This window comes from Plecotus auritus (assembly GCF_963455305.1).
Source record: "Plecotus auritus genome assembly, chromosome: 6".
In the NCBI taxonomy this organism is placed as follows: domain Eukaryota; kingdom Metazoa; phylum Chordata; class Mammalia; order Chiroptera; family Vespertilionidae; genus Plecotus; species Plecotus auritus.
The window spans coordinates 164,199,067-164,226,878 of NC_137773.1; the positions used below are offsets into that span (position 1 = coordinate 164,199,067).

A 27,812-nucleotide genomic window follows, 5' to 3' on the forward strand; every position below is an offset into this window, starting at 1 on the left:
GTGAAACGTGTGCGCTTCGTCACCGCGAAGCAAATCCGTGGAGCCAGGACTCCCGAGGGCGGCAAGGGGCAGCTGAAAGTTGGCCAGAGCCCTAGGAGGGGCTGGTCTAAGGGACGTGATTGGCAGCTCGGAGAGAGCGAGCCAGGGCTGGGAGCGGAGAGGGAGAAGGCTCTGGGGCGGCGAGAGGTCCTGCCCAGCTGTTGGCGAGGAGTTTCCTGTTTCCCCCCGCAGCGCCGGGTGAAGTTGAGTGAGTCACTCGCGCGCCCGGACCGACGACACGCCCGCGCACGCCCGGGACAGGGGCAGGAGCGGGCCTCCTGCGCTGCTCCCCTCGGCCGCCGGGGGCCTCCCCGCGCCTCGCCGGCCTCCAGCCCCCTCCTCGCTGCTGCCGAGCCGGCGCCACATCTGGCCCGCACATCTGCCGGGCCGGCCAGGCGCGGGGTCCCGAGAGGACGCGGCGCGGAGGCGCAGCCAGGGGTCCGGGAAGGCGCCGGCCGCTGCGCTCGCTCGGGGCTCGGTCTATGACGAGCAGCGGGGGTCTGCCATGGGTCGGGGGCTGCTCAGGGGCCTGTGGCCGCTGCACATCGTCCTGTGGACGCGCATCGCCAGCACGATCCCTCCGCACGTTCAGAAGTCGGGTGAGTGGCCCGCAGCGGGGCTTGGCGGGGCGCCTGGGGTCCCCCGGACTCCCCGCCTCTGCGCTGCGCTTGACAGGCGGTCCCGGGAACGCAGCGCTCGGCGGAAACGGGAACCTTTCCCCTCGGGCATCACGCACCCCGACTCCCTTAGCCACGGGAATGTGTGAGTTGTGCTTTCCAAAGAGAAGGAAAGTTCAAGTGGCAGGGGGCGCGGGGCGCGTTTGGCCCCCTTTGTGCGGGCAGGAAAGGCGTTGTGTGTAGGCTGCGTTCGAGGCGCGCCCCAGCCCCCGGAAAGGGAAGTTTGAGAAGTTGGTTATCTGGAGGAGGCAGGGGAACCGCGGCCTGGAGCAGCGGCCGCCAAGGCCGCCGAAGCACTTGGCACACCTGGGGCCCCAGCGGCCCTTGGCGATGCTGCGTGCCAACCCAGGGCTTGCCGAGCCACCCCCATAAATGACCGGTTACTACATCCTTAGCCCCTGGGAAGGGCCACACACTCCCCCAGACCGGCTTCTTGGCCCGGAGTTACTGAATAGTTAAACTCTCAAGAAAAGAGGCGATTTGCAAAGGAAAGTTATCTGACTCCACGGAAGGCTTGGTTGGCCTGGATGCTTTAGGGGCTGGGGATTGTCTGGTGGAGGCGGAGAATTATTGACCGAGGGCCTGCTAGGTGCTGGGTGCCTGAGAGGTTGCCTGCAGCAAGACAACCCTATCTTCTGGAGTTGATGGTTCTCTGTAATTATCTTGGTGGAAACGGAAAGGTTAAATGAAAATTGTAAACTGCAGCCCAACAGATCTCTATCTCTAGAGGTTTCTCTTTTGGGGGAGGGGAATGAATGAATTGAATACTTAAAGATGTGTTTTGGAAAGTACCGAACCCCTGAGACCTTAAAAATTAGATTTTTTTTAATTTTTTTTTTTTTCAGCTAGGATCCATATAGCAGAGTATCTACAATTGTGGTCTGGGTAACTTAGTATTTGGACCTTGCAGGGCCTCAATTTTCCTCATCTGTAAAATGGCAAGGTTAGATTTGGGTACTTTTCCATTCCCTTCATCTTATGTCCCTCTCCTCCCCCCTGTGGTGACTTGGAGATGCCCTGTGTAGATTCGGGATGGAATGGAGAGGATTTGACAGTCCACACTGTCACTCTGATGCAGAAGTTAGCTTTATCTGTAGGTTTGTCTGGAAGAAATATGCACCAGGTTCTAATGGGTGCATTCCAGACTGTTTGAAGTGGATTGAGAATTTCATATTGAAGGTGACATGGAGATGGGAGTTGTTAATGGAACAAGGAAGAAGCATTATTTTAAACAAAAGTTCCTAACACAAATGTGAGTTCTAGGGTTAAATTAAATCCTGGTGTTTCATTCTTGGATGTTGTCCTACATTTCAGTACCAGAATGTTCAATATGTTCAACTGTCTCTGATTATACTCCAGACTCTTAAAAACTGAGTTATAGCTAACTAATAAATATTTTAAATGCACCCTTAATTTTCTCTGTACGTGCAAAATCATTAAAATCTTTGTTTCAGATTACGAAAGAAGGAAATTTGTGGGTTCTGATTTGTTAGGTTTTGTTTACAAGTATAAGATTTATGATTACAAATTCCAGACTCAATAGTTCATGAGTCAGTTTCATTTCATCTATATACACACTTTTAAACAATTAAAAGCCTAGTGGCTTTTTATTTGGGCTTTTAAACAGTTTTACAAACCCCACATATTTCGTATCTTTATGGAATTAAAGTTTCAAAATGGTTGAACTAAGGAATCATTTTGAATGCGTATTCATTTGAAACTAAATTTTTGAAGCTAGTTGAAGGTTGAAAGTAACTATAGTGAAGATGAGAAACCTAATTTCATGATTACATTTTAATTTTCCAGATAAGTAGATGGTTTCAGGATTTTTCTAACATAATTGGTAAACTGTCAAAACATTTTTCAAGATATCTCAATTCATGATAAGATATGAGGAAATGAGATTATTTACAGCATCTTATCAGGTCACACACACACACACACACACACACACACCCCTGTGTTCTGTTTAGTAGATTGATAAGTTAGCAGAGGATTGCAATATAAGAAAAAAACTTCACTAAGAAATATATTTAACTTAAAAAACTTCTTAAATTAATAGATTCATTTTTCCTTAAATGCTCAGAATTAAGTAATTACTCTTTTGAGGGAAAACTTTACATGTTGGAAAACTCTTCCAATCTGAAAAATACGGCTTTTTTATTTCAAATACCTAACAAGAGTTGCTTGTTGCTGACTAAATGTTGGTAAACGTGTCATACAGATCAACTGTTTTCCTAAAGTCACTTTAATGATGTGATGGTTTTGTCAGGGTCAGAAAGCAGTAGGCCCATAATTTGATCTTAGGTCTCATTGCTTTTGTTACCAGAAAGCACATTTCTACTTCTAAGTCACTTCCTTTAATAACATCTTATTTTTTTTAACCAGTTATGATTTATACAAAACACTCGTCACATTCTGGATTCCTCGCCTTTTTACAGAGATGGCACCCCACGGTGATGAGTCCTCATTGTCCTCTGTGTAGTCGGCATAAATGCTACATGTTCTTCATTTCAGTTTACCAATCCTCAGTTATCAGCCCAACTTTTAAAGGTTTTCTTTATTCTTTAGCCCTATTTTTCCGATGAAGAATGACACTTCCTGGGTGCCCTTGTAAAAAGTGGCCATTACTCATTCTTCCTTCTCAATAGCAGTTAGAGTGAGTGCCTCCTTGGGCCAGGCCAGAGGCTCAGACCAGAGACAGCCATTGACGAAGAGGCATGGTCTTTGCCCTCATGGAGTTTAACAGGTGGCAGCCTGTTGAAGGCGAAGAGAACATTCACATTTTAATCCTGTACACTTGGAAGCATTACTGAGCACTGGCAGTGTATTTTCCAGACCCCTTTGTCCAAAGTCCACTTCCTTGTTGAATGCTAGGGAGTGGGTACATGTTGAATGTTTCCTTCTCAGTCTCGCTGAACGTTTTTTTTTTCATTGATCTCTTCTTTTCTATACAGGCCTTGTTTCAGGTCCACAATTGGGCCACCTCAGTTCTTCAGTCTGTAGCCACAGCATGAGGGACCCATATGTATGTGCCCATCCAATCTTTCTTCCAGCATAGACTTGCAGATAGAAGAGTATAGGGTACAAGCTTTGGAGTCAGGCTATCCTGGGTTTCAAACCCACCTCCCATTTACTATCTGTGTAGCCTGATGGCAATGATGGTTCTCTAACCGTCATTGCCATCATTTGTAAAATGGGGTTTACCGTGTTCTGCGGAAGATTCAATAAAATACTGTGTTCTAAAGTGCTTAACATAGTGCCTGCAACATAGTAAATGCTCACTAAATACCAGCTTCTATTCTTCCTATTATTAACGACGGAATCTGGCCTAACATGGCCCTCCGTGACCTGGTTCCCCTCTGATTCTGCAGCTAACATCCCGCCAAGACTCACACTTTCCCAGTCCCCTCCTGTCACCGTGCGCACACATGCTGTGAGCAGTGCAGGCACTGTGCCTTTGCTGAGGGTGCTGTCTGGAATACCTGCACCCGGGATAATTTTCACTTGTCTTTTAAGACTTAACTCAAATGTCATCTCTTTTTAAGGAAACCTGCTTTGAATGCCTCTGGTTGAGCTGATACCCTGTCCTGGGGCTAGGCCTCTTTTTTTTTTTTAGCTCCTAACACCTGTTAACAATAGCCAATATTATATCTTTATGTGATCACCTTGCCCATTAGGCCTTTAATTCTCTCAAAGGCAAGGGGTGTGGCTTACTCATTCCTCTATCTCCAGGTCTCCTGCAGTACCCGGCGCTTCATTTGCTATCCAGGAAATGCTGAACTCAGTCTCTCCTTCATCCCCCTGGACAAAGTGCATTTGAACAACCAGGCAGTCACTCTTTATAGGGAGTTTTGTCTATAGCAGGGGTGGGCAACTATTTTACTGCCCAGGGCCATTTGGGTATTTATAACATCTTTTGAGGGCCATTCAGAAGTATCAGCTTAAAATTAGCCTGCTGTATTTGGTCAGACATTTAATTAATTCACCCCTAATGCCTTGGCAGAACCAGACCCAATGATTTTCCAGGCCTTATATGGCCTGTGGGCCGGATATTCCCCACCCCTGGTCTATTGGTTTTTTTATTCTGATGAGCTATGGAAAAGAGTGCTGAAATCGTAATTTAGTTTCTAAGTTCCTTTTTTTTTAATCAGGGTTTTATGTTTTGGCTTATAAGTAGTTGAGCAGAGTTGGTCTAAGCCTGGGAAGGGGGGTGGTCCTTTAGGGCCGCTGACTGCTGTAGAGCAGTGTGGACATTATTTAGGCCTGATGCAAACCACCAAAGTGGTTTAAAATAGGGTGCCGAGGAAACAGTTCCTGGCTACAGCTTGGCATCGTTTAGTCAATTTCCATGTAAAACATAGCTGTATCACCTTGTTAGCGTCATCCTTCCAGGGGTTAATCCAGCAGATTTAACTCCTGATTTTCAGTAGAAATGACATAGCAGATATTCATTAGCAGCCAGAAGGCTCACCACTCATTTTGCCCTCCCTCTTTTAATTGTAAATAATTTGCCTCCCAGGCACTTGTTGCTTCTAATAGTCAAGATAATGATGACTGTCTTTGCTTGGCATGTCAGAAGGGCGTGAGCAGGCAAACTGGCTCATCTCAGGGTGAAGTGGGGAGAAGGGAGAATCTGCTCTAAGCCAGCTGTTTGACATTCCTTAACCTAATTTAATCTTCAGAGGAAACCAGGAAGATAAGTGTTATTATCTTTATTTTATAAGTTAGGAAGATGGAGTCTGCTCAGGGTCACTTGAGGTTTGCTTGTGTGTGTGTGTGTGTGTGTGTGTGTGTGTGTGTGTGTTCCAAGCTTGCCCTGCTTGCAATGTGCATGCTCTCTTTCATGGTACATCTGTGTATGCGTGTGTTAGGATGGAAGTCAGGGAGAGGGTAAAGGGACATTCCTTTTGAGAAAGGGGAAACTTCCCAGCTAATGTCATAAGTGCTCCTGATTTCATGATTTGCTTTGCTTGCATGATCTGGCTCCTTCCTGATTATCTTTGTCCAACGGAACATCAAGATGGGGGAGCGTCTCTTTGCACAGGAAACTCTACAGTTCCTAGTCTGATAACGGCATCTTGGTGGTGGGACCCACTGCTGGAGACCCATGGTTTGACTATTTACAGCAGTTACACCTGTACCGTTTTCAAAGGTGTGTAACTGAACCCCAGATTCCAGGCATAGAGGACCCGCATCTGTGCACAGGCCTCAGACAACTGCTTGTGAGGGCAGAAAGAGCAGAATTTATCCTACGCAGTAAAGGGGGATGGTTTGACTTTTGAGGTCCAACTAATTTGAAAACTTGTGGGTGGCTAAGATTCTTCTCTGCACAGAAGGATCTGGCCTTTCACTTGCCTTGGTCAGCATTTTAGGTGTTGGCACCCAACATGGAGCAACTGCCTCCTTGGACACAGTCAATGTGGGATGGCTTGCTTAAGCCCTTAAGAGTTTCCTAGCATCTGTGTTTTGTTTACAGGGCTGAAGCTATAGATTATTAGAATGGATTTAGCTGCAGGCTAAGTGCCTATGACTGGTGACATTGTATTTGGGAAAGGCTGCCTGCTTTCAAGACATGTAGTTCTTTCTTCCTCTTTTTAAAAAAATTTTTTTCTGATGAGATATATCCTCCTCCCCCCTCCCCACAATATATGCTCATCCACCATATAAGAGCAAAAGGAGCTCTATCATGAGCCTTAGCGGGTACTGCTTTTATTCTTCTCTGGTGCAGACCCTGTCCATGGGGTGAGCAGATTCCAGACCTCTGAGTCCAAACTCTGCCCTCTTTTTAGATCATGTTTCAGGTACCTGGGAACCCCCAAATTCACTGTCCAGATGGTGCTGGACCAGCTTTTACAACCTACATGGACTATTGGTTTTCTCTTCCCCAGGCCTTTATAGCCACTGGTCTGTGTGCCTGAGGGGTGGTTAAGGGACAGCTGTGTATGTGTGGGATGAGTTAAAACTTGGGTGTCCATACACATCTCACAGGGCCCTCTTCATGTGGGAGGGACCAAGCAGTGGAAAGAGGGAAGCAGACTGCTGGCCAGGCCTGGGACTTGGAGTAGTTTAAGAGTTTTAAAGTAGTACTTGGTCTTCCAAGATATATTTGATAGTCAAGGTAGAAGGATACAACCTATTTTACTGAACAGTCTGTTTGCTTTTCTCAGCTGTCGGCATTTGACCTTGAGTATGTGGACCTCCATTTGTCCTCTTGCTCTTGAGCCTTTCAGTATCAGTGATGGATCTGGCACCAGCAACCTTCCTGTGCAGAGGTTTTGAGGACAAAGGTGGTTTTCCTTGATTGCATCATGTTTGCCCTGGGGTAGAGAGACTGCTTATTATTAAAAAGCTAAGAGTTGCCCTAGTTGGTTTGGCTCAATGGATAGAGCATCAGCCTGTGGACTCAAGGGTCCTGGGTTCGATTCCAGCCAAGGGCACATGCCTGGGTTTCGGGCTCGATCCCAGTAGGGGGTGTGCAAGAGGCAGCCAATCAATGATTCTCATCATTGATGTTTCTATGTCTCCCTCTCCCTTCCTCTCTAAAATCAATAAAATATATTTTAAAAAATAAAAAAAATAAAAAGCTAAGAGTTGGTAATCATACTGTTGTATTTCCTTTGGGAAATTCAGTTTTTCATAGTTTGCATGTTCCTGAAGGGAACTTTAGCTTTATCCACTGGCCTCCTTCTATTTGCTGTTGCACTTAAACATTTTTAAAAAGGATTGCCCAGTGCCTTGGTTGCATTTTCTTTGTGTATTGAGGACATGGTAACGCTTCTCTGGATGTTTTCTTCTACTATTGTAAATATTTGACTAGTCCGTGGCCTTCTCAATCCTCTTTAAAGAAAACAAGCTATTAGAACAGTGTAAAGTGAAAATCCCTCTGACACTGAAACAGGTATAGGGTTGTCAAAGATATGCTTCTTTCTTTCTTCTTCTTCTTTATTTTTTTTTTTAGAGAACTAAGGGTTTGGCAGAACAAACATGAATGTCTTTGAAGAAAAATATGGGGCAGGTGCATGCTTTCAGCATATGCACAGCAGCTCTTTATCTGTTTAAGTTGTAAATCAATAGAGGGTTCATTGACTTTGGAGGAAATTCCGCTGCTTTGTGGAGGACTACTGGTCATTCTGAAAACTCTCCACAGCTTTTCTACACAGAGAAATGCAGTTGGCTTCATGCTCCCTGTGAGGGGTGTTCCTATCTTGAGGATACTACTCAGGAGCCTTCCTGGACAGGTTTCCCGATAATGTATGTAGCTACCTCTTTCTGAGGTCTTGCTACTGCCTGGATCGTGCGGAGCACTTCATCTGTATTATTGCACTACCTTCTACTGTAGGAGGTAGATTTTATAATGCTCCTTACAAGTCCTCTAGGCTGAGAGTAGGAAACTTAATGAAGGCCACCCGATTAGCAAATGGATAATACTCTGGTTTGGGGACCTAGACCTTAATTGTTACGTTATACTGAGACTAGGCCACCTCAATTGACATAAACCACTTCTCCATTGTAGCATGGATTTTGGGAGACTCTAGGGATTAAGAGAAATAGTGATAATAATCAACATTTTTCTGATGCTTTAGCATGTTTTATGTTATCCCACTTTCTTTAGCTAAATAAAATGATGTTTGATTCATACACAAAGTAGTCAAACATCATGCCTGTCTTGTGATCTCAACGGGGAAATGAAAATATATATATATATATATATCAGGTGATATAGTCTGGGCTGAATCATGGAATAGTTATGCCATCAAAGAGTTTAGGTTTTCTGAGCAGAACAGCCACTTTATTTGGAAGGATTGGGGGAATGCAAGGATGCATAAATAGGTGGGGGATGTATACGGTATGCGAAGAAGACTTTATCATGAAGTGAGTGGAATTTAACTCAAGGCTGCTCCCTCGTACAGGCCCATCTCCTGGCTCTGGATGGGGCCCTGCCAATGTGGCTAATGAGTGTCATCAAGTTAAAGAATATTTAAGAAATCTTGCCGTGCCCTGAATATTACAGCTCACATATGAAAGAAATTTGATAGAGTGATCCCAAATTGAGAGGCAATCCAGACATTTATATACTACTTACAATGAGTTATGAAGCAGAAAGAAACTTTTCCAAGTTATTCAACAATAAAGTACAAATTCTGATTAACAGCTCTAGAGGAAAGATTAAATTATTTTTCTGTTTTCTCTGTGGACAATATTGCGAAATATCCCTGGAACTGGAAATCAAACAGTATGCAACCCCCCCAAAAATGTCGTAAAAGTATTTCAGTAGTGTGTCAGGCAGTTAACTAACACACATATTTGTTTTATTTTTTAAAAAAAAATATATTTTATTGATTTTTTACAGAGAGGAAGAGAGAGGGATAGAGTTAGAAACATCGATGAGAGAGAAACATCGAGCAGCTGCCTCATGCACACCTCCCCCTGGGGATGTGCCCGCAACCAAGGTACATGCCCTTGACCAGAATGGAACCTGGGACCTTTCAGTCCACAGGCTGACACTCTATCCACTGAGCCAAACCGGTTAGGGCACATATTTGTTTTAAGTTTTATATGTGTGTTATTTACAGCTTTTATTTTAAATTAGAGGCCCAGTGCACGACATTGTGCAGGGGGAAAGGGGTGGGGAGGGGGTGCGGGGTGTCCCTCAGTTCCTCAGCTTGGCCTGCGCCCTCTTGCAGCCCGGGACCCCTCAAGGGATGTCTGCCTGCTGGCTCAGGCAGACATCCCCCTCGCAGTCCAGGCCTCTCGCAGTCTGGGACCCCTCGCTCCTTACCGCCTGCCTGCAGTGGAGGCGGGAGAGGATTCTGGCTGAGTGGCACTCCCCCTGTGGGAGTGCACTGACCACTAGGGGGGCAGCTCCTGCATTGAGCGTCTGCCCCCTGGTGGTCAGTGCACGTCATGGCGACTGGTCATTCTGCCGTTCGGTTGATTTGCATATTAGGGTTTTATTATATAGGATTTGTAATTTGTAAGAAGCCATTCTAAATTCTAAATATTCACTTTCATACCTAAATTTCTATTCTTAATTTTTGTATTCTTTTTCTGAAAAAGTGTCCCTGAAATTTAAAAGTTTCAGCTTCCATGAGACCTGACTCTCTATGCCTAATGGTAGGATTTACTTTTTGACTTAGAAAATAAATAACAACTGCTTCCTCCTCCTCTTCTTGTGGACAAACAGACTTACGTCTGCATTGTTACATCACCATCTGTTTTCCCCCAGATGTAGCTAAACCCCTTCAGCATTTTCCTAGTGTAGAGGCCCCATGCCAAGTTGAAAAGAAGTTGCAAATATGTAATTACCAAAAACCCATGATCTTGAATGAAAGGTAACCCAGATCTAACCCGTAGTTGGAGATTAAGACTCCCTAGGAGACAGCTGGTAAAGACTAAAGCATGTGATACTGGCGATCGAGGTGTCTGGGTGACCTGCTTAAGTCCTTTGGTTTCACTGGGTCTCATTTTTCTTCCGTGTATGATAAGAATTGGACTAGCTGAGATTTTCACTTTTTTTCTGTTGAAATCTTTCATTCTGTAGGTTAGTTAGGAGAGGAAACCATTGAAGTGACTTAGAAAACACAAGCTTTGACTAGTCAAAATAGGAATCTGTCAAAAATCATAACAGGTCGGAACTGACAAATAACACAGACATTCACTTGGCGTTTGTTGGCAATGACTACTGTTAATAAAAGGAAAAGAAACCATAGTTCTTTTGAAAAGTTCCCAGTTGGGGTGCCTGAGCATACATCCTTGACTCAATAGCATGTTTACACCGGCTGGCACTCCTTCTTGCTGAAGAAAAGGCTGACTGGGTTTTGGTGGTAATTCCATTTCTCTTTGGTTAATTACGGTGTTTTCATCTTCCCCTTCCTCTGGGTTGGTTAACATGTCTGTGAAGGTTTTCCCTAAGGTAGAGAACTGTGAAATGCTTGGCCATGTCTAGGAAAAGAACGCTCTTAAGGAGCTTCTATGTTTTGGGGTGGGGGGTGGGGGGGAAGAAAGGAAACTTGTCTGAATATAATTAGTCATCTGTTGCCTTTCAAAGATTTCTCCACCACTTTTCTTAAAATACTCTCAGAAAAGACAGAATTTGCTACACATTGGCAGTTTTCAGACTGCTTTTTGTGGGCAGGGGAGTCGCTGTGAGTCCCATAATTGCATTTCTGTAGAAAGTGTTTTGCACTTTACATAATGTGTTCTGCAGATGCTGCTTAGCACAGAGGAGGAGTCTTCTAACTATTGTTTTGAATGACTATCTTGTGGCTACATATCACATTTACGCTTTATTCTCTAACTCACAGTATTGGGCAAAAAAGTGATAACATTTTCCTTAAATATATGAAAAGGAAAAAAAAAAACACCCAAAATAATATTTTGTATTCACTATTCTGGATTCCCTTAAGTAACATGGTTATAAAATAATTCCTAACAATCTAACCCCTCTCCAGATTCTTTTTTTTATTATTATTATTATAATTGATTTCAGAGAGGAAGGAAGAGGGAGAGAGAGGTAGAAACATCAATGATGAGAGAGAATCACTGATCGGCTGCCTCCTGTACACCCCACTCTGGGGATTGAGCCCCCAACTCGGGCATGTGCCCTGACAGGGAATCGAACCGTGACCTCCTGGTTCATAGGTGGACGCTCAACCACTGAGCCACACCGGCCAGGCGGCACTCTTACTTTTATCCTTATGATTTCTGTTATAACTAATCACATAATTTTTATTGCCTCTCTTATCACTTATTTATTCTAATGAGCAACAGGCCAGCCGGTCTTTTGCTTTGTTGGTATCTCTTGTTTTCCATCACCTCCAGCTTGCAACCCTGCTTGTTCTTCCTCACTCTTTCAGGAGCCTCATTCCTCTTGTAACTTTACCTTTCATGCGTTACAGTTTGTGCACTGAGGCCCAAATCTTGAGTTTGAGCGTTGTGACCCCCCCTCTCCCACAAACGATGCTTTTTATATCATCCCCTGATAACAGCAACTCAAGATGTTCTAATGCCTTGCTACTGAAAGGGTGGTCCAGGGACCAGCGGCATCAGCAGCACGGAGAGTTTATTGGAAATGCAGAACGCTGGGCCCCTCTCCAGACCTACTGCTGGGAACCTGTATTTGAACAAGATTCCCCAGGTGACTCGTTGATGTTGGAGAAGCACTGCTCTAGTAGCATGGAAGCCTTTTCCACAGAGGCGGCCAGTGATCTGCACTGATTTCAGTAGGTCAGATCCAGCTCGTTTCTGGCACTGAGCAAGAGAAGGTTCTAGGAAGAGCAGCTCCTGGTTTTATGAGAGTGTTTTGACTCCTCCTAAGCCCCAAGGCCCTGTTTAACTGGTTGTAACTAATGTACCAAGGTAGCAGAAGAGAGAAGGCATTGACGGCAGGTCAATTAATACGTTAGTTTTAACCAGTCTGTTTCCCCAAAGGGCCCTTCATGTTCTTTCCTCCACTGAATGCCCCTTGACCACCAACTGTGGGTCCCAGGGAACCGTTCCTCTGCTGAATTCACAGCATTCATCATGTTTATTCACTAGGCATCTAATCACAGTTGGCCTTGACAGTTGTAGGCCTTACTGGAGAGCTATTATACCTTAGCATTACTTAAAATCTATAGCACTCTACTGTGTACAAAGTATGTGCCCAATAAATGAATGAATTGATGTCAAGTTTTTCTAGGAAGTAATGCTACTCATCAATATATATATATTTTTAATCTTCTTTTGTTTTCAGAAACTTATCTGGCTGTTGCTCAGTGAAGACTCACTAATTTTTCCTCTCCAGGTTTATTTTAGTCGGTTCTGAGAATACCACTATTGGCTGTTTCATCGACTGGCTTCTGTATTTTACTCAGCGAAAGGCAATTTTTTTTGCACCTCGATTACTTTTTTCTTCAAGTATTATGGAAGAAAAACAACAGTCACAACAACCTATCAGTCACAACAACCGGTTCTCATAGCCACTTTCTGATTTTTTCAAATAATTTTCTTTTCTGACCTATTTTTTTTTCTTTTGACATCTTAACTATACTTAGAAAAAAAGAAAAAAAGAACAGTGAAGGACTTTCCATTGCAACCTATATCTCATGTTTCCTGTTGCATCAAATGTCAACTTATTTATCAGAAAAATTTTAAAATCTTAATACCTAGGATCTCTTAATCAGACATTTATTTACAAGAGGAATCCAGTTACATGAAAGGCATAACTGTTTGGTTTCATTTTTGCTCTTACATTATGTTACCACAATGCAAGGCTGAACTCTTCTTCTCTGTCATCTGTAAGAATCTCCTCATTGGTTTCTGCCCATGGCCACCCCACGTCCCTTATCTCTCTCATACGTTGTTCAGTTAAATCTCCCCTCACCTCCACACACATCATTTTGAATAGGTGACCTCTGTTAGAAAATCTCCCTTGGATCCTCTCCCTGGATCCAGGTGATTACATGGCCCTGGCTTCCTCTTTGAGGGCAGAGGCTGTATCAGTGACCTTGGCTCCTAAGACACACAGATGGGACACAGGGCTGTGTGATGGCCCCATGCATGGAGTTGACCAACCTTCTTTCTCACTTCCTTTGTGCATGCTCCACGCCCTGGCTCCACTCCAATCAGGCTTTCTCACACATTCTTTTGCTTTCCAGTATTCTAACTTGTGACTTTCTGCTCCCCCCAATTTTCCCATTTTCTACCTGGACCCAACAATACCTCCACCTTCTGAAATAATGCATGACTACCTGCTACTTCTTCTATTTCATCTTTTTGTTATTATTCCAGTCAGAATTCCCTTTTTAATCTTCACATCTCTCTAACAGGCCTTGCTTCTCACTCAGATGGCCTTGACCATTGGACTACCTGTGGCTGTTTGTATTTTAACTCTCTTACTAGAATGAAAACTCTTTGAAGGAGAACCGTCTGATTCTTCTCTAGCACCCAGCACACATTTCACTAAAATATTGTTGCTATCTGGAATTCATTACTTTTAAAGGCCAGGGAAATACTGCTTATAAATCCAAGACGGGGTGACAGGACACACACACACACACACAAACACACACACACACAAACACACACACATTTTTCCCCCTACACTGCTTACCTTTTCACCACCAAGTGTGTCTGTCATGCATGGCTGTGTTATTTATAGCCACCTACAGTGTTGTTTGAGAGAACATGGGCTTATGGGAAATTTCAGACTATCTGATGTGTGTGAGTTGCTGTTTACGGGGGATGTTTCCTCTGTCTTCAGTCTTCAGTGTCTGTGAGTTTGGGGGAGCAGTAGTCTGTGGGTGTTAAGGGTTGTTATTTTTCCACCCATTGCAGGCTGCCTTTGATTCATTTATCTTCTTGTGTGTGAATTTTTTTATAGAGGGCCAACATGTTATGACTGGAGAGGCCAGAAAAAGTCATAACGTAAACCATCCCATCTGACTCAGGACAATTTTTGCCACTCCTGCCTTTCACTTTTATGAATCATAGGTTATCTCCTGTCATTGGGATGGTTGGAGAAGGGGCCATTGAATGAGAGGGTCTTGCTTGGTGTGTGGAGAGTGTCTGAAGACACTGACACTCTTCTACCGGCCTGAGGGTGAACATCCCATATTGCAAAGGTGACTCCTGGTTGTACTTTTTGGAAAGCCCCGTCAAGGGCGCATGTTAAGGAGACTTAAATATGGAGGCTTTCTTCGATGGGTGCTTCATAGGAATGAGTCTTAAAGGTCCAAGAATGTTCTTGAAGGTCTTCAGTTTCCTCTCCCACCATCATCTCCAACAGCTCCCCGTGCCCTCCCCCCCCCCCCACACACACACACCGGATGAATGAGAGTCTAGAAACCAGAGGTAGTACACTTCCTGTGCCTGCCCAGCTTCCAGACCAGCCTCCCTTCCAGCTGGCTCATCATCACCCATAGAGCCCTTCCTCTGGGAATTCTGGAGCCACCAATGACTTTATAACATTAAACATGGACGAGCAATGCCCTACTGGCTCTACCTAGGAGAGAAAGGAGATGAAATAAGAATTTTATGTCTTCATTTCCTGGGGCACTTACTGGAAATGGTTGAGATAGAGTCCTTTTAATTTGATGTACCATTGGTAAGCTTTCAAACTGCCAAAAGCAATTACCTTCCAAGATTTTGACGATGATGTTGGTGAGGATGTTTATGGTAATTACATAATCACTTATATTTATTCAGCACTATGCGAAGTATTTTGTCCAACTCAGAGTGTTTCCTGTTAACAGTTTGTTAGTGAAATGCTTATGTTGCCTTCAGGGCACAGGGAGGGGAATCTAGTTTCTTAACAGTTCAGTGTTTAGTAGCAAAATCCACTATTGGCTTTGCTACTCTTCAAGGTGTAACTTCTTTGCTATAGAAGCAATTGACTGAATGTTAGATCCTGTAACCGGTTTGGCTCAGTGGATAGAGCGTCGGCCTGTGGACTGAAGGGTCCTAGGTTCATTTCCGGTCAAGGGCATGTACCTCGGTTGCAGGCACATCCCCAGTGGGGGGTGTATAGGAGGCAGCTGATCGATGTTTCTAACTCTCTATCCCTCTCACTTCCTCTCTGTAAAAAAAAATCAATAAAATATATCTTAAAAAAAATAAATGTTAGATGTCTGCATTACTTGTGTTCTGCTAGTCAAAACAGTTTTGCTCTTCTCATTACATCTTTAAATTATGGGAAAGGAAGCCCCAAACAATACTTGACCTCTGATACAATGTTCTATTTTGATTATGATCAGTACTTTAATAAAAGTTTTATTAAAGAGACTTCTGAGCGAGCTGTTGAAAATCTTGGGAAAGTCTGATGGATCCGGCATCGCCTCTCTTAAATCACCTTCCCGTGTTACACAAGGTGGTCACGGAGGCGGACTTGGCCCCTGTTCTCTAAATTGAAGTGCCTTTAATTTATAGGAAAAGGAAGGGGCCAGAGTGGGTGGTTGACGACTGTGCTGGTGGCCAGCAGACGCTTGTGTGCACTTTGCCAGTGGTGACCTGGGCTCAGTAGAGAGTCTGCATTTTAAGGAACATTTCTGTCCGCAGTCCTCTTGGGTGCATATCTCTTGAGAACTAAGTGTTTTGTGTTTTTTGTTGTTGTTGTTAAAATAGCTTTCAAATAAGTATTCAAAGCACAGCAAACATTGTAAAAATAGTCATTTGCCTACTTGTCCAGGCAAATGAAAACTAGTGCCAGGAACACAGAAAAGAGAAGTGATTTGAATAACTTTACTATCACGGCGGCTTATGGGGGAAAGAGCACCTGGCAACCTTGACCATGCCTGGTGATAATAATTTTTTACAGAGAGAAAGGGAGAGGGATAGAGAGGTAGAAACATCGATGAGAGAGAAACATCGATCAGCTGCCTCCTGCACACTCCCTACTGGTTATGTGCCTGCAACCAAGGTACATGCCCTTGACCGGAATCGAACCTGGGACCCTTGAGTCCGCAAGCCGACGCTCTATCCACTGAGCCAAACTGGTTAGGGTGTGATAATAATTTTTAAACAACCTCTCAGGTTAATAGAATGCTTTATTGTCCACAAAACAGTTTCACTCACATGCCATATTTAATTCTGGAAGTAATCCTTTAGGATGGGTATAATGATCCTGCCTTATAGATCATATGCAAATGGAGACCCAGAAAGATGGTAACTGTCTGAAGCATTGCAATGGATCACAAATTTGTCTTTCCATCATTTTACCATTTTTAGTCCTTGTGTTCTGCTCGCTGCTTGCTTTCTGACTAAACCTAAGATTAAAAACTAGGGTCCCGTCGTGTTTTCGTATTCCCGTCGCTAAATTGCAGAAGAAAGGGATGGAAGGATAGATATCAGAAGCTTTGTTCTTTGCCTCGAAAATCAGAAGCCACATTTAGGACTGGAGAATTTCCTCTTTCAAGATGCATGTCTTTGAGTGTTTTGTCCACCAGTCTTACTGGAGTTCAGGCTATGTAATGAGTCACTTTTTACCCCTTTTTCATGTGGGGATAATTTCTCTTTTAAGCACCATGTGGTCTGTCTCCTTGAGGGCATGGTCAGTAGACAGATGTTGCCATTTATAAAACATTGTGGTCGTTGCTACAGTCCTGGAGCTTTGCTCTTTCCCAGAGCTTCAAGAGCTTAACATAATCAGTGGAGGGCATCTGTACATAGGAAGGGCGCTTCTTCACCAAGTGGGCATAGAGGTCAAGTATTGTCTGGAGCTTCCTTTCACAGAATTTCTTGAAGATGAATATCTGAAGAAAGATACAGAGAAGAACAAAATAGTTTTGACTTGCATAACACGAATAACATAGACATCTCATATTGAGTCAAGTTGCGTTCATATAAAAGAAGTTATACCTTGAGTAGCAAAGCCTACTTCTTGTATGACTATGACATTTTCAAAGGATATGGTAAATACAGAATGATCTCAATTAGCAGAAACTGTATTTGGTTTGCCAGACAGAATGCTAATTTGTATTCTTGCTTTCCTGCAACTTGCTCTGCATAAATGTTATTTCCCCTGCCACATAAAAAGAGAAGTTGAGTCATGATGTTGTTTTACTTAATTTTGGTTAAGGATGCCCATAAAATCAGCTCCCACACTAATATGGACTTCTTTCTCTTCATTTCCACCAGTATTCATCAGGATGATTTCCCCCAGGGACTTGGAACTGACAGTCATTCTGATTTTTCCTTCTCAGTGAAAATTTCCTAGAAAAGATGAGCTTCATTAAACAATGACTGGGCTCATGAATTTATAATTGGAGAGCTTTTCTTGAAAACTATCATAGGTTTAGGTTTTACATTTTCGTGCACTTCAAAAAAAGGATTTCAAAGTAAACCTTCTGGAATAATACCTTTTATATATAATCCTTTAAAATTGTAATTTTTACATACTGAATTCTGTTAAGGCAAATGCCATTGTACCAAGAAAAATACTCAACTTCTGCACATTTCAGGAATGGTTCCCCAGATCTGGTATATAGGTGGTGCTCAATATATATTTGTTTAATGGACTAACAAAGAAAAATATCACAGAGATTAGGAAAAGAAATTAAAGTATAGGAATATATTGACTTAGAAGTTATCTGTTGTGTGTTATATCTATTTAACTTTGAGATTTTTCTGAAGGACAATCTTGTCCACAACTGTTAACTGATCTAAGGAACTGTTTATTTGCCTTTTAAACTTGTTTGCTAGATTATCCAAAGGAAGATGCATTTTCTCACGTTTGCTTGAATTCACTATTCATTTTGCCTCATGGGGTCAAAACACCTTAGAATTCAGCTTTCTCAGGAAACCTGCTCCTCAGATCTTTCAAAATGAGCTTCCTTTAAGCTTATTGTCTCCTTGGTAATTGGGAAAGAATTTCCATCCTTTGGTAAGTTAGGAACTTCTAAAATCCGTACTTAAAAATTAATTAAAAGATCCTTTTCCAGGAAGAATTGTACAATAACAACCAAATCCCTTAGGGCTGGTTATGTTTATGATCCCTGCCTCATTCTAAAATATTAGAGTTTGAGTCACATAAGAAAACTATTTGGGTTGGGCTTGACTCTACCTATGCCCATGTTTGATAAGATTCTGTGATAATGTTGTTTGTGATCTTCCTTAGCAGCTGGGCAAATGGAGACACATTGCTCATGGGCCTGGTCGCCCCTAACCCAGTGCTGTCATGGCCCCTATCTCTAACCTCTAAGTTTATTTCTGTTAAGTTCTTACTCCATATAAAATAAATCCTTTGCTGAACTGTTGTTTTTCCAACTCTAGGAGCACATTAGAATCATCTAGAGAGCTTGTAAAACAATTCGAAGGCCTGAGCCTAACCCCTAGAAGTTCTGATTTCCCCTTGGTAGGGTCCTGGCACCAATCCCCAGATAATTCAGATGTGGAACCCAGGTTGAGAAACACTGATGCAGCCTATTCCAGATAGGTTACAAATGGGAAATTTGACCAGAGAGGTCAAGGTACTTACTTGATATTCCCCAGCAAAGAAGTACCATTTATTGAGTTCAAAACCTCCCATCTTCTGACTGTATTACTAAATCCAGTATAACAGATATGAGGCAGGTTTTGGAGTAGAGCAATGGGAGAATGAAAATCCCTTTACTTACGGAAACTCACCTGCAGAGTGGGGTAAAATAGATGCCCATCTAAAAGGCTACCTCACAATGAAGGGGAATAAAAATCAAGGCCAGAATAGGCAAAGACTGGGGGATTGGGTTGGCAGTGAGTAATAAGGTTGACTTTCTGAAGGAGAAAACAGTTGAGCAGGGTCTGAAAGGCTGCTACCACTCAATGGCAGGACTGTCTACTTGTGAGCCCCAGAGTTATACTTCCCTACCTTCTTCAGAGAAACAGAGGGGAAGCTGGGAAGCTGCCTGCTGGCATTATGTCCACTGACCACACAGAGGAAGAGCTCCAGCTTCCCCGAGCCACATCCAGAGTGGACAGTAGCATGCTAACTGCCTTGGGCCTCTTTTCCTGGACAGTGTCAGACACCAGGTGTCCTAGGAGAAGCCATCCTCTGAGTCCCTTCTCCCAGTCACACTAAGAGGTTACTGAACCCTTTCAGGGGCCTGGGCAGCCCACACTGGCAGATCTTGTGGGGAGGTGGGAAAGGCAGTGACCTGAGCAAAGGATTTTTGATTACCATAAATGCCAGCCCATGTAGTTTAGGCTTACGTCTCTGTAGTTTAGGCTTGAGTCGCTGACAAATTGTAAGTAGAAGAATGACATAAGTGAACCATTGCAAGGCCAGGACTTTTTCATGATGTGAAGGTAACACATCTCTTTCTTCCTTTCCCATAATGCCTTGCAATAGCAGAGGCAGGGGAGTGCATCAGGACCTCCCTATGCACCCAGTGAGCACATGGGGGCTAGGATTCCTTGTCAGCACGTCACAATTTTTAGAAACTTTCATTCCTTCTTTGCACCTGAAAAGATTTATGGGGAAGCTCTTAAGAGTCCAGAACTTTCCTTAGGTGCTATCTAGACCTCACTCCATGCAAAGTAGCCTGCTAAATCCTCTGGGGTAAAGTGTGACAAAACAAAATAAGACAAAACAAAAAAGCACACAAGTACATTAATTCCGGAGAGTGCCTTATTTTGCCTGGGCCTCATTCATGTTCCTGATAAGCTCACACTTCAGTTATCTCATATGATTCATGTACGTTTGGAACTCTGAAAGAATTTAGACTTTCACTTGGGGAGAACCTTGGTGGAATACTTTTCTAACATCTAAAGTCATTTTAACGGGCTTGAGACTGGGAGGTTGGGTTGATTATACAACATGTATAAAGCACTGCAAGGAATTCATCAGGGTCGAGGTGGCCAATAGCCCAGAAATTGGTGTTTTAACTTCATAATCTCTATGATGATATTGGGGCAAATTATATAGCGGTTTTAGAGAGCAGCACTATTCAGTAAAACTTTCTGCATTGGTGACAATATCTTATATCTGTGCTGTCCAGTGTGGTAACTAACCATTAGCGACCTGTGGCTTGCAATATGGCAGGTGCAGCCAAGGAACTTCGTTTTAAAATATTATTTTATTTCATTGAACTTAAATGTCAACCGGCACATGTAGCAGCTGTTGGCTACCATAATAGCAGAACAGTGGTAGCATATCCTTTAAATTCCCATTTTCCTCAAATCCAATACTGAAGTCTATTGAGGTCATTTCTTTCTTTTTTTTTTTTTTTTTCTTTTTTAGCACCTATAATCATAGTGGGACAGATTAAATTATTTGTACTTTTCCAGTCCTGTACTTTGGAATTACACAGACCATTTCTATCCTGGGTACAAAATATTTTAATGCTTATGGAAATACTCTTTAGTAATACACTCTGATTATAATACTTCGTTGTGAGAGGATCCAGCCAGGTCTCTTTTATCACCTGTGCTTTTAGTTTTAATATTCAAAAGGCTGTAAAACTAGTGTTGTCCTGCAGGAGAAAAACATGCTTATAGTGTATGCCCATGGCATGCTAGGGATTATAAACCATTCAAACTCCTGGACAAACTGGCTAATGAGAAGTCTAAGAGGCAGGTAAAGGTCTCCAAGGAGAAAGGTCGCCCTTGGGTATAGCTTCCATCACAGAAATCCATGGGAAGTGGCTACCCTGAGGATACTGGGATTTTCCCCTATGAATGCATTCTTCCTGCTTTGGTCACCTCTCTGCTGTGTTCTAGAAACTCACCCTTATTTGGCCGGCTGTGATTTAAATCCTCCGAAAAACCTTGACAAAAAAGGCCAGTATTTTTTTCTGAGATGTTAATTTCCTTGCTGTAGGCTCATGTGGGCTTTGACTGGAAACTTAATCTGTGTGCTTCAACTCTGAGTTACGTTTCAGCCATGGAAATGCGGCTTACTAGGAATTACTTAATACCTTCGGAGTCTGACTTTTTTTACACAGTCTTTTATCTTAGGCACAGGGATTTGCATTTTGAGAGGTTGTGCCAGCTGACTTGAACCCTCACAGGTTTCAGCTTGTTGCACACCCAGTTCGGTCCATTTTTCTTACTTCTGGAAACTTCTGCTGCTGCCACTCATGGCTTATAGGGTTACCGTGGAATCTAGCTCTTGTCCTTAATTGTCTTCTGCCCCTATCTCAACAGAAATAGTACAGACAGCCAGTCATTTAATACAGAACACATCCCTTTAGAAATCAGGATAGGACTTTAAGTACAGATGGCTTCCAAGCCAGTAGGCACAGCTCCTCCCAGTGGGACATTCTTCCTAGCTCTGCCCTGTTTCTCCCTCCATGTCCTGCAGCCTTCGTGTTCGGGTCTCCCTGAGAGTGAGGAACCCAGGTCTTCTTGGATTTCCTTCCATCAGTGTTGTCCAGTAGAACTCTCTGTGGTGATGAAAATGTTCTGTGTCTATGTAGGCTGGTCACATGTGGCTACTAAGCACTTGAAAATGGCTAGTGCACCTTGAAAGTGAGTATGTGCTTTTATTGAACTAAAGTTGAATTGAAAAGCCACTGGCCACCAAATTACACAGTGCAGCTCTGGATTGTCCCCCTGACTTCAGAACTGTATGTCTTGAGAGAAGCTACTTCTCTTGACTGTTCCATGATCCTGCACTTTTATGAACCAGGTCTTCCCAGAAAAGAAACTTTGGACTTGTGAGCTGACTTCTTCATATGGCTAATTTTGACTAATGAACCTTGAGCTTTTTTTAAGCAACAACCCTCCATGCCTGGGTTCAACATTTTTCCCCCCTATTGTCCTAGTCCTTCTGTGAGCACATCTTTATTCCTTGTCCAGCAACTGCAAATAAATACTATTTTTTTAAAAACAAGTGAGAGGAATTTCCCAGAAGGGTAAAAGCTTTCTCTAGGAATTAAGAACAGGATATGAAACTTGGCTTTAGAGGAGTTGGGGAAATGGAAAGCTGGGACCAAGTGTTTATTGACTACCGGCTCCCCTGTTCTAGGCAGTGTTCAGGATGCTGGAGAACAGCAGTGAACTAAACAAAATCCATGTGTATAAGTTAGCAAACAGAATTCTACTCACAGGCCAGGGATGGTGAATGCAAGCCGCGAGGCAGGGAGTGATGGTGAGTGTTTGTAATTTCAGAAGGGTTGTCACATCCCAATGTGAAGAAGCCAGATATCTGGGGTAAGAACATTCGAGTTGGAGGGAACAAGTTCAAGTGCCCTAAAACCAAGTGCTTGTCATCTTTGCCCGCTATCTCCACTCCCCGTGGTTTGTCATCTTTGCTTCTCTCTTTTTACATTAGACTCCATAGAAATGGAGCCAATTGCAGTCCTTTGGTGTTGGTAAAGAGATGATGCTGAGTTACACCTTGGCTCTCACTTTGTAGGTTTAACAAATAAGATTGTGGGGGGGGCGGGGGAGGGCAATTTGAAGGGACAAACATTAGTTGCATACCAGAGATTGCTGTCTTAAGAACTAGAAAGTATTTTAATTCGATTTTCCAGTCAAAGGTAATCCAAAGCATTTCACAGTTTAAGTTACTTATTAAACCCTATCCCTAGTAGGAAGTGTAATTTCAGTATGCAAATGTGGCCATTCCTCCTTGATGCTAGGAGCTCACCACATTCCAATACTATGTGAGAAGAATGTACTTCAAGGACTTGGAGTGTAGTTCTCATTTTCCATATTAAAATGGCTACTGGAATCTATCTTGTCTCTACTGCAGCCTGTTGACAATGTCATCATGTAAACATTATCCTCTCTTCGCCCCAACTTGAGTTGCATTGTTATGGCTTAGAGAGAAGTTGGGTTTTCACTCATTGGAGGATTGCATCAGACAAATGGCAGCTACATACCTTTATCCTAGTTATTGCAAATAACTTGAAGGTCATGACAGCAATGAATGATGCCCAGGAGAGGCAAAGACCAGCCTCACATTTTCTCATCCAACTGCACTGTGAGAAAGCAAGTGAAGTTGCCCAGTTTAAGGGCAGATTCTCAGATTTCGTTTCAAATTTCCTGCCCTTTGTTGTCTTTTCTTGAAGCCTTGACAATGCTTGAAAATTGTTTCTTTTTAATTTCACTTCCTCTGCTTGAAAAACATGAAGTATGTATGTGTGTGTGTGTGGTGGTGGTGGTGGTGGTGGGGAGGTTTCGGTGTATTTGGTGTTATTTTAGAAACCAAAGTGAATCTGAATATGCCTTTTAATCCTCATATACTAAGTAGTCAAGGGTAGTTTGGCCACTACCAGTCAATTAAAAGCCTCCCCAAGTTCTTTTAGAAGTGGATCACTGTTTTTAATATATCAGTAGAAGCACACTAGAAGTTGTTTCTATATTCATTTCCTTAAAGTTGATTATGTTTCTTTTACTTCATTTGCATTTGGGGGGAAATCAACCTTGAATAGAAGGAGCTTGATCTTGAATTTTGGCTTTTAATTCAACCAACATGTATTGGGCCCCTATTATGTGGCAGACCCTGGAGGAGGCTGTCATCATGGAACAAGACAGATGACAGTCCCTGCCCTCAGGGAGCTTACAGCCTGTGCTGTCTGCCCACCCAGCAGGTTCCTTTAACACTTTCCTCTGCTGTGACAGGAGAACAATAATGCTGACCTTCCACAGCCATTTGTCAGACAGAATCAAGGTTTCGATCAAGCAATAGGATTTTTTTTTACACAATCAAACCTTTTGTTATGATTCCTTATCATCCAAGCTGAGCCCAGAGAATGGATTCAGAATAAACAAGAGACTAGAAACGTTAGAAACATGCTCAGGGTTGTTGTTTTAAACTGTGACAGTAAATGTCTTTGCTGCAAATCAGAATTTCCTCCACATCCCCCATAAAATGAGAGGAAATGCCTACAGGGGCTGAATGGAAAGTGACCCTTCCATACATTTCCTCCTTCCAACCTCGTGATGCCCAAATGACACTGTGGAGTTTTGTTCTCACAGGACTGAGCAGCGTCCGGGTTCAGGTTTATGTCTGTGTGTGAGTGTTAAGGCGGGGGTTGGGGGGAGCATGGTACTTAAACAGCACGCTAAGAGGTTCCAAAGGTGGGTTTCTCAACTAGCAGAGAAAAGAACCCAAGGTGTAAACGCCCTGCCTGACAGTCCTGAAGCCATTTTTCTTCTAAGCTGAAACAGCAACTCATTCTCTTTCACCAGGGCTACCCGCTCTCAGCTGGGCCATATTTGAATTATTCAGCTTTCTTCACTTTTGGGGCTTGAATTGTGAATGTTTTCCAAAATGAAAGGGACTTTAAAGGTCATGGTTTCAACCCACCTATCTGGTCAGAGGACAGGCAGAGAGAGTGGTTGAGTTAGAGTCTAGTGGTGTGACCCCAGCTCACAGTTGGTCCATAGCCCTCTCTGCTGCGACCTGCTTCCGTTCCCAGCACGGCCGATTCCCCTCCGGTAGAAATTGCATAGCAATGTCACATAATTAATGTTTACATGAGTAAATGGCCTCCAGGAGAAGAGATTAAGAAATACTGCTTTACATATACCTGAATGGCACAGAGCACTTCTTAACTGGATACTTAACACATCTAGCCAAACTGTTGCTCATTTTCTTCTCTGATTCTCTCACCAGCTGGGAGTCAAAGTGTACTGGTGTTATTTCCTTGAGAAAGGAAGCCAAATCTAACTTTATCTCAACACTTGAGAATTTCATAATCTTAAGGCGCCTCATTGCCTCCCCACCTCTGCATGTCAAACTCACTAATCTTATTAGCGTGTTGCCAAATAACATATGAAAGTGTCTCCAGGCCAGAGCAGATCAGCTCTCGCCTGTTGAGTATTGTGTAGAGTCAGCAGAGAATTTGAAAATTGAACTTCATCCTACACTGGTTATGAATAATATTTTAAAACTGGATTATTTGGTTCTGGAAGGATTATTTAAAGATCCTAAACACTCTTGGGAGCTTTGTTGTAAATCAGTGATTGATCCCAGTATATCTCTGAAAGCTTTGGAGCACAGTGGTAACAAAAATTATATTTCACCTTGTCTCCTCACTCTAATTTCCTGAAACATTTTTTAAAAAGCCACCAAACTGCTACATTACTCTTAATTGTATTGGCCTGTCTTGCCTGTAAATTTCTTTCTTGGGATAGAGCATTGCATGCGGTGCAGGTTCCATTTCTAACCAGAGTGCTGGTGTGGCACTTTTTATTGTCTACACCAGTGGTCGGCAAACTCACTCGTCAACAGAGCCAAATATCAATAACAGTACAACGATTGAAATTTCTTTTGAGAGCCAAATTTTTTTAAACTTAAACTTCTTCTAACGCCACTTCTTCAAAATAGACTCGCCCAGGCCATGGTATTTTGTGGAAGAGCCACACTCAAGGGGCCAAAGAGCCGCAGTTTGCCGACCACTGGTCTAGACAATTTCACATGTACTTCAGCATGTTTTCTCTTCTTCTTGACCCTGGAAAGTACCGTTCCATAGACCAAGCAATGAGATTCCAAGAACTGAAGTGGCTTGCCCTTGGCCCCACAGTTAATATTGGCAGAACCCAAATTCATTCTCAGGTCGTTGACCTTAAAACTCTCGGACTTCACCAAGCTGCCCTTATTCTATATGTCTCGTAAAATATGTGAAGTAATTACAAAGAATCAAAGCTCTTTTCTGAGAAACTTACTGCTCCCCCTGCACTTACATACTCCCCTCAACCTCTGCAGGCCACACGCAGTGTCTTTGTCTTCCATGGAATTCCAGCAAAGCTCTGCTCTCAAGCCTTTATATTGGGAACATCCATTTTATTGCTGCATGAGGAAGAATGAAGGGTTCCATGTGACCTGTGGCTTTGCCTCTCAGCTGTCTGTCATGGATCTTGGATAAGTTATTTCACCTCTTTGACCCTCAATTTCCCCACTATAAAATGGTGATGACAAAATTACATGGTTGTTTTGATGAGCAAATGAAATAATCATCACAACACTTAGTACGGGGCTAGGCTTGGCTTGCATTCAATAGGTGGTTGATAATAGAAATAATAACCAGTAATATTATCCCATACAGAACTGATTAAAAAGTTGTTCTTTTCCTTGAACCATATTGTGAGTATCCACATTAGAGAATCAAATACATATTAGAAAATAGCCACAATAGCGAGTTAAATCATGAGTTTTTATATTCCAGTGAAATCTCTAATACTGGGAGAGAGAATCAAATGGACATGTTAAATGGTCATTAATGGTAAAATTTCAGTTGGTCACAGGGGCCAGGCAGGGGGTAGGAGATCCGACGGAGTGGCAGAGGTGAGGCAAACTTGAAGATGCTTGTACCACCTTAGGGCGCCACCACCCCTCACCACCAGCTGACTGTTGTCATGGGATGATGTATGCCCAGTGTTGCTCCATCTTTTTTATTTTCTTAGGTGGAGTTGGAAATCTGGCTTTTCATGGGAAGTATCCTAATTTTAAAGCTTGGTTCACATTTTAAAATGAAAAGAGTTTAGGCCCAACAGAACACATCCTGGCCTCTCCCTGGCTCACTCCATTCTCCCCTTCCCACCCCCCACCAACAACCTCTGTTTCAGCATCTCTCGGCCTGGTCTGCTCCCCAGTTACTTGGTTGTCAGAAACCACGTGTCTTGGACCTCACCCTTTAAAAGGAGTCCCTCCCCCCAGCGCAGTAATGTTCCAGCCTTTCTCCAGAGCTTGAATATGGAAATCGTCTGCTTTGACTGATATTTTCACATACCCAGTAAAACTGTAATTGAAAAATCTTTCAGGCACTAGGCATGTTTGGAAGGAGGGGGAGTAAAAGCTCCCACAACATTTATAAATGAAAAGCCCGGTCTCACAGGAAATTGATATTCAGACCAAATTCCTTGCTCAGTTGAAGCACATGGGTCATCTCAGGTGCCTGTTTTTCAGATGCTCTAAGAGCTGCTATCTTTTAAAACGTTCTTTCTTACCAGATTCTGTTACTCATTTTTGCATGAAGTTGCCTGAGTACTTTGAGATTAAGTATGGTTTCACTCCTAAATTAATAACATGATTTTTAAAAGCGCATCTTCATGTAGAACTTTTTCATTTTCAGCTCGTTAGATAAAAATCATTTTTGTGCTTTTTTTTTTTTTTTTTTTCGTTCCCTGTAAGAATGTAAGCCCCTTGAGAAAAGCGCCGTGTCTTATACTGTCCAACCTCTCCTCTGGGGTTAATGTGAGGGCACTCACAGAGTAGATAAACAACGTATATTTGTTTAGGTTGGCCAATTTTTCTGCTAAGCAACAAATTATTTTAGCTGAATTATAATGTTATAAAACTCCATAAATCGTGTGCTCATTATCTTGCCTCTCTCAGACTGTGCTGTTTACCAGTGTTGTTTTGACTCTCACCAAGAGAGTTAATCGTCTTTTATTTTCAATAATCTGGATGGTTTTCCGTATGGCTCAGCACTTAGTCCAAATTTGAACAACCCAGGGAGAAGAGGGAGAATGTTTTCTCAGTTGCTATTGCTTTATGTGAAGTCCCAGCACTTCCAAGCAGAAGAATAAAATTAATTTCATCAACTGGATTCCTCTTGTCCTCAGCCCCAGCCCCTGCATGCTCCTGGTTTGGGGCTTAAGTCCCTACAGTTAGGATTGGCCAGATACATACACTGTTAAAATCAGCTTTATCAATGCTAAACTAAAATTGCCAAGTGTGGATGGTGG

At 42.9% G+C, this 27,812-nt stretch overlaps 1 protein-coding gene across 1 annotated transcript in view; it reads left to right on the forward strand.

Annotated features, from left to right (window-relative positions):
• Positions 1-260: 260 nt before the first annotated feature.
• TGFBR2 (transforming growth factor beta receptor 2) overlaps positions 261-27,812 on the forward strand; it is a 76,888-nt gene continuing 49,336 nt past the window's right edge. The window contains exon 1 of the mRNA XM_080673197.1: positions 261-638. Within this exon, the coding sequence (XP_080529323.1) occupies positions 545-638 (94 nt within the window). The 5' untranslated portion in view covers positions 261-544. The remainder of the gene's footprint in view (positions 639-27,812) is intronic.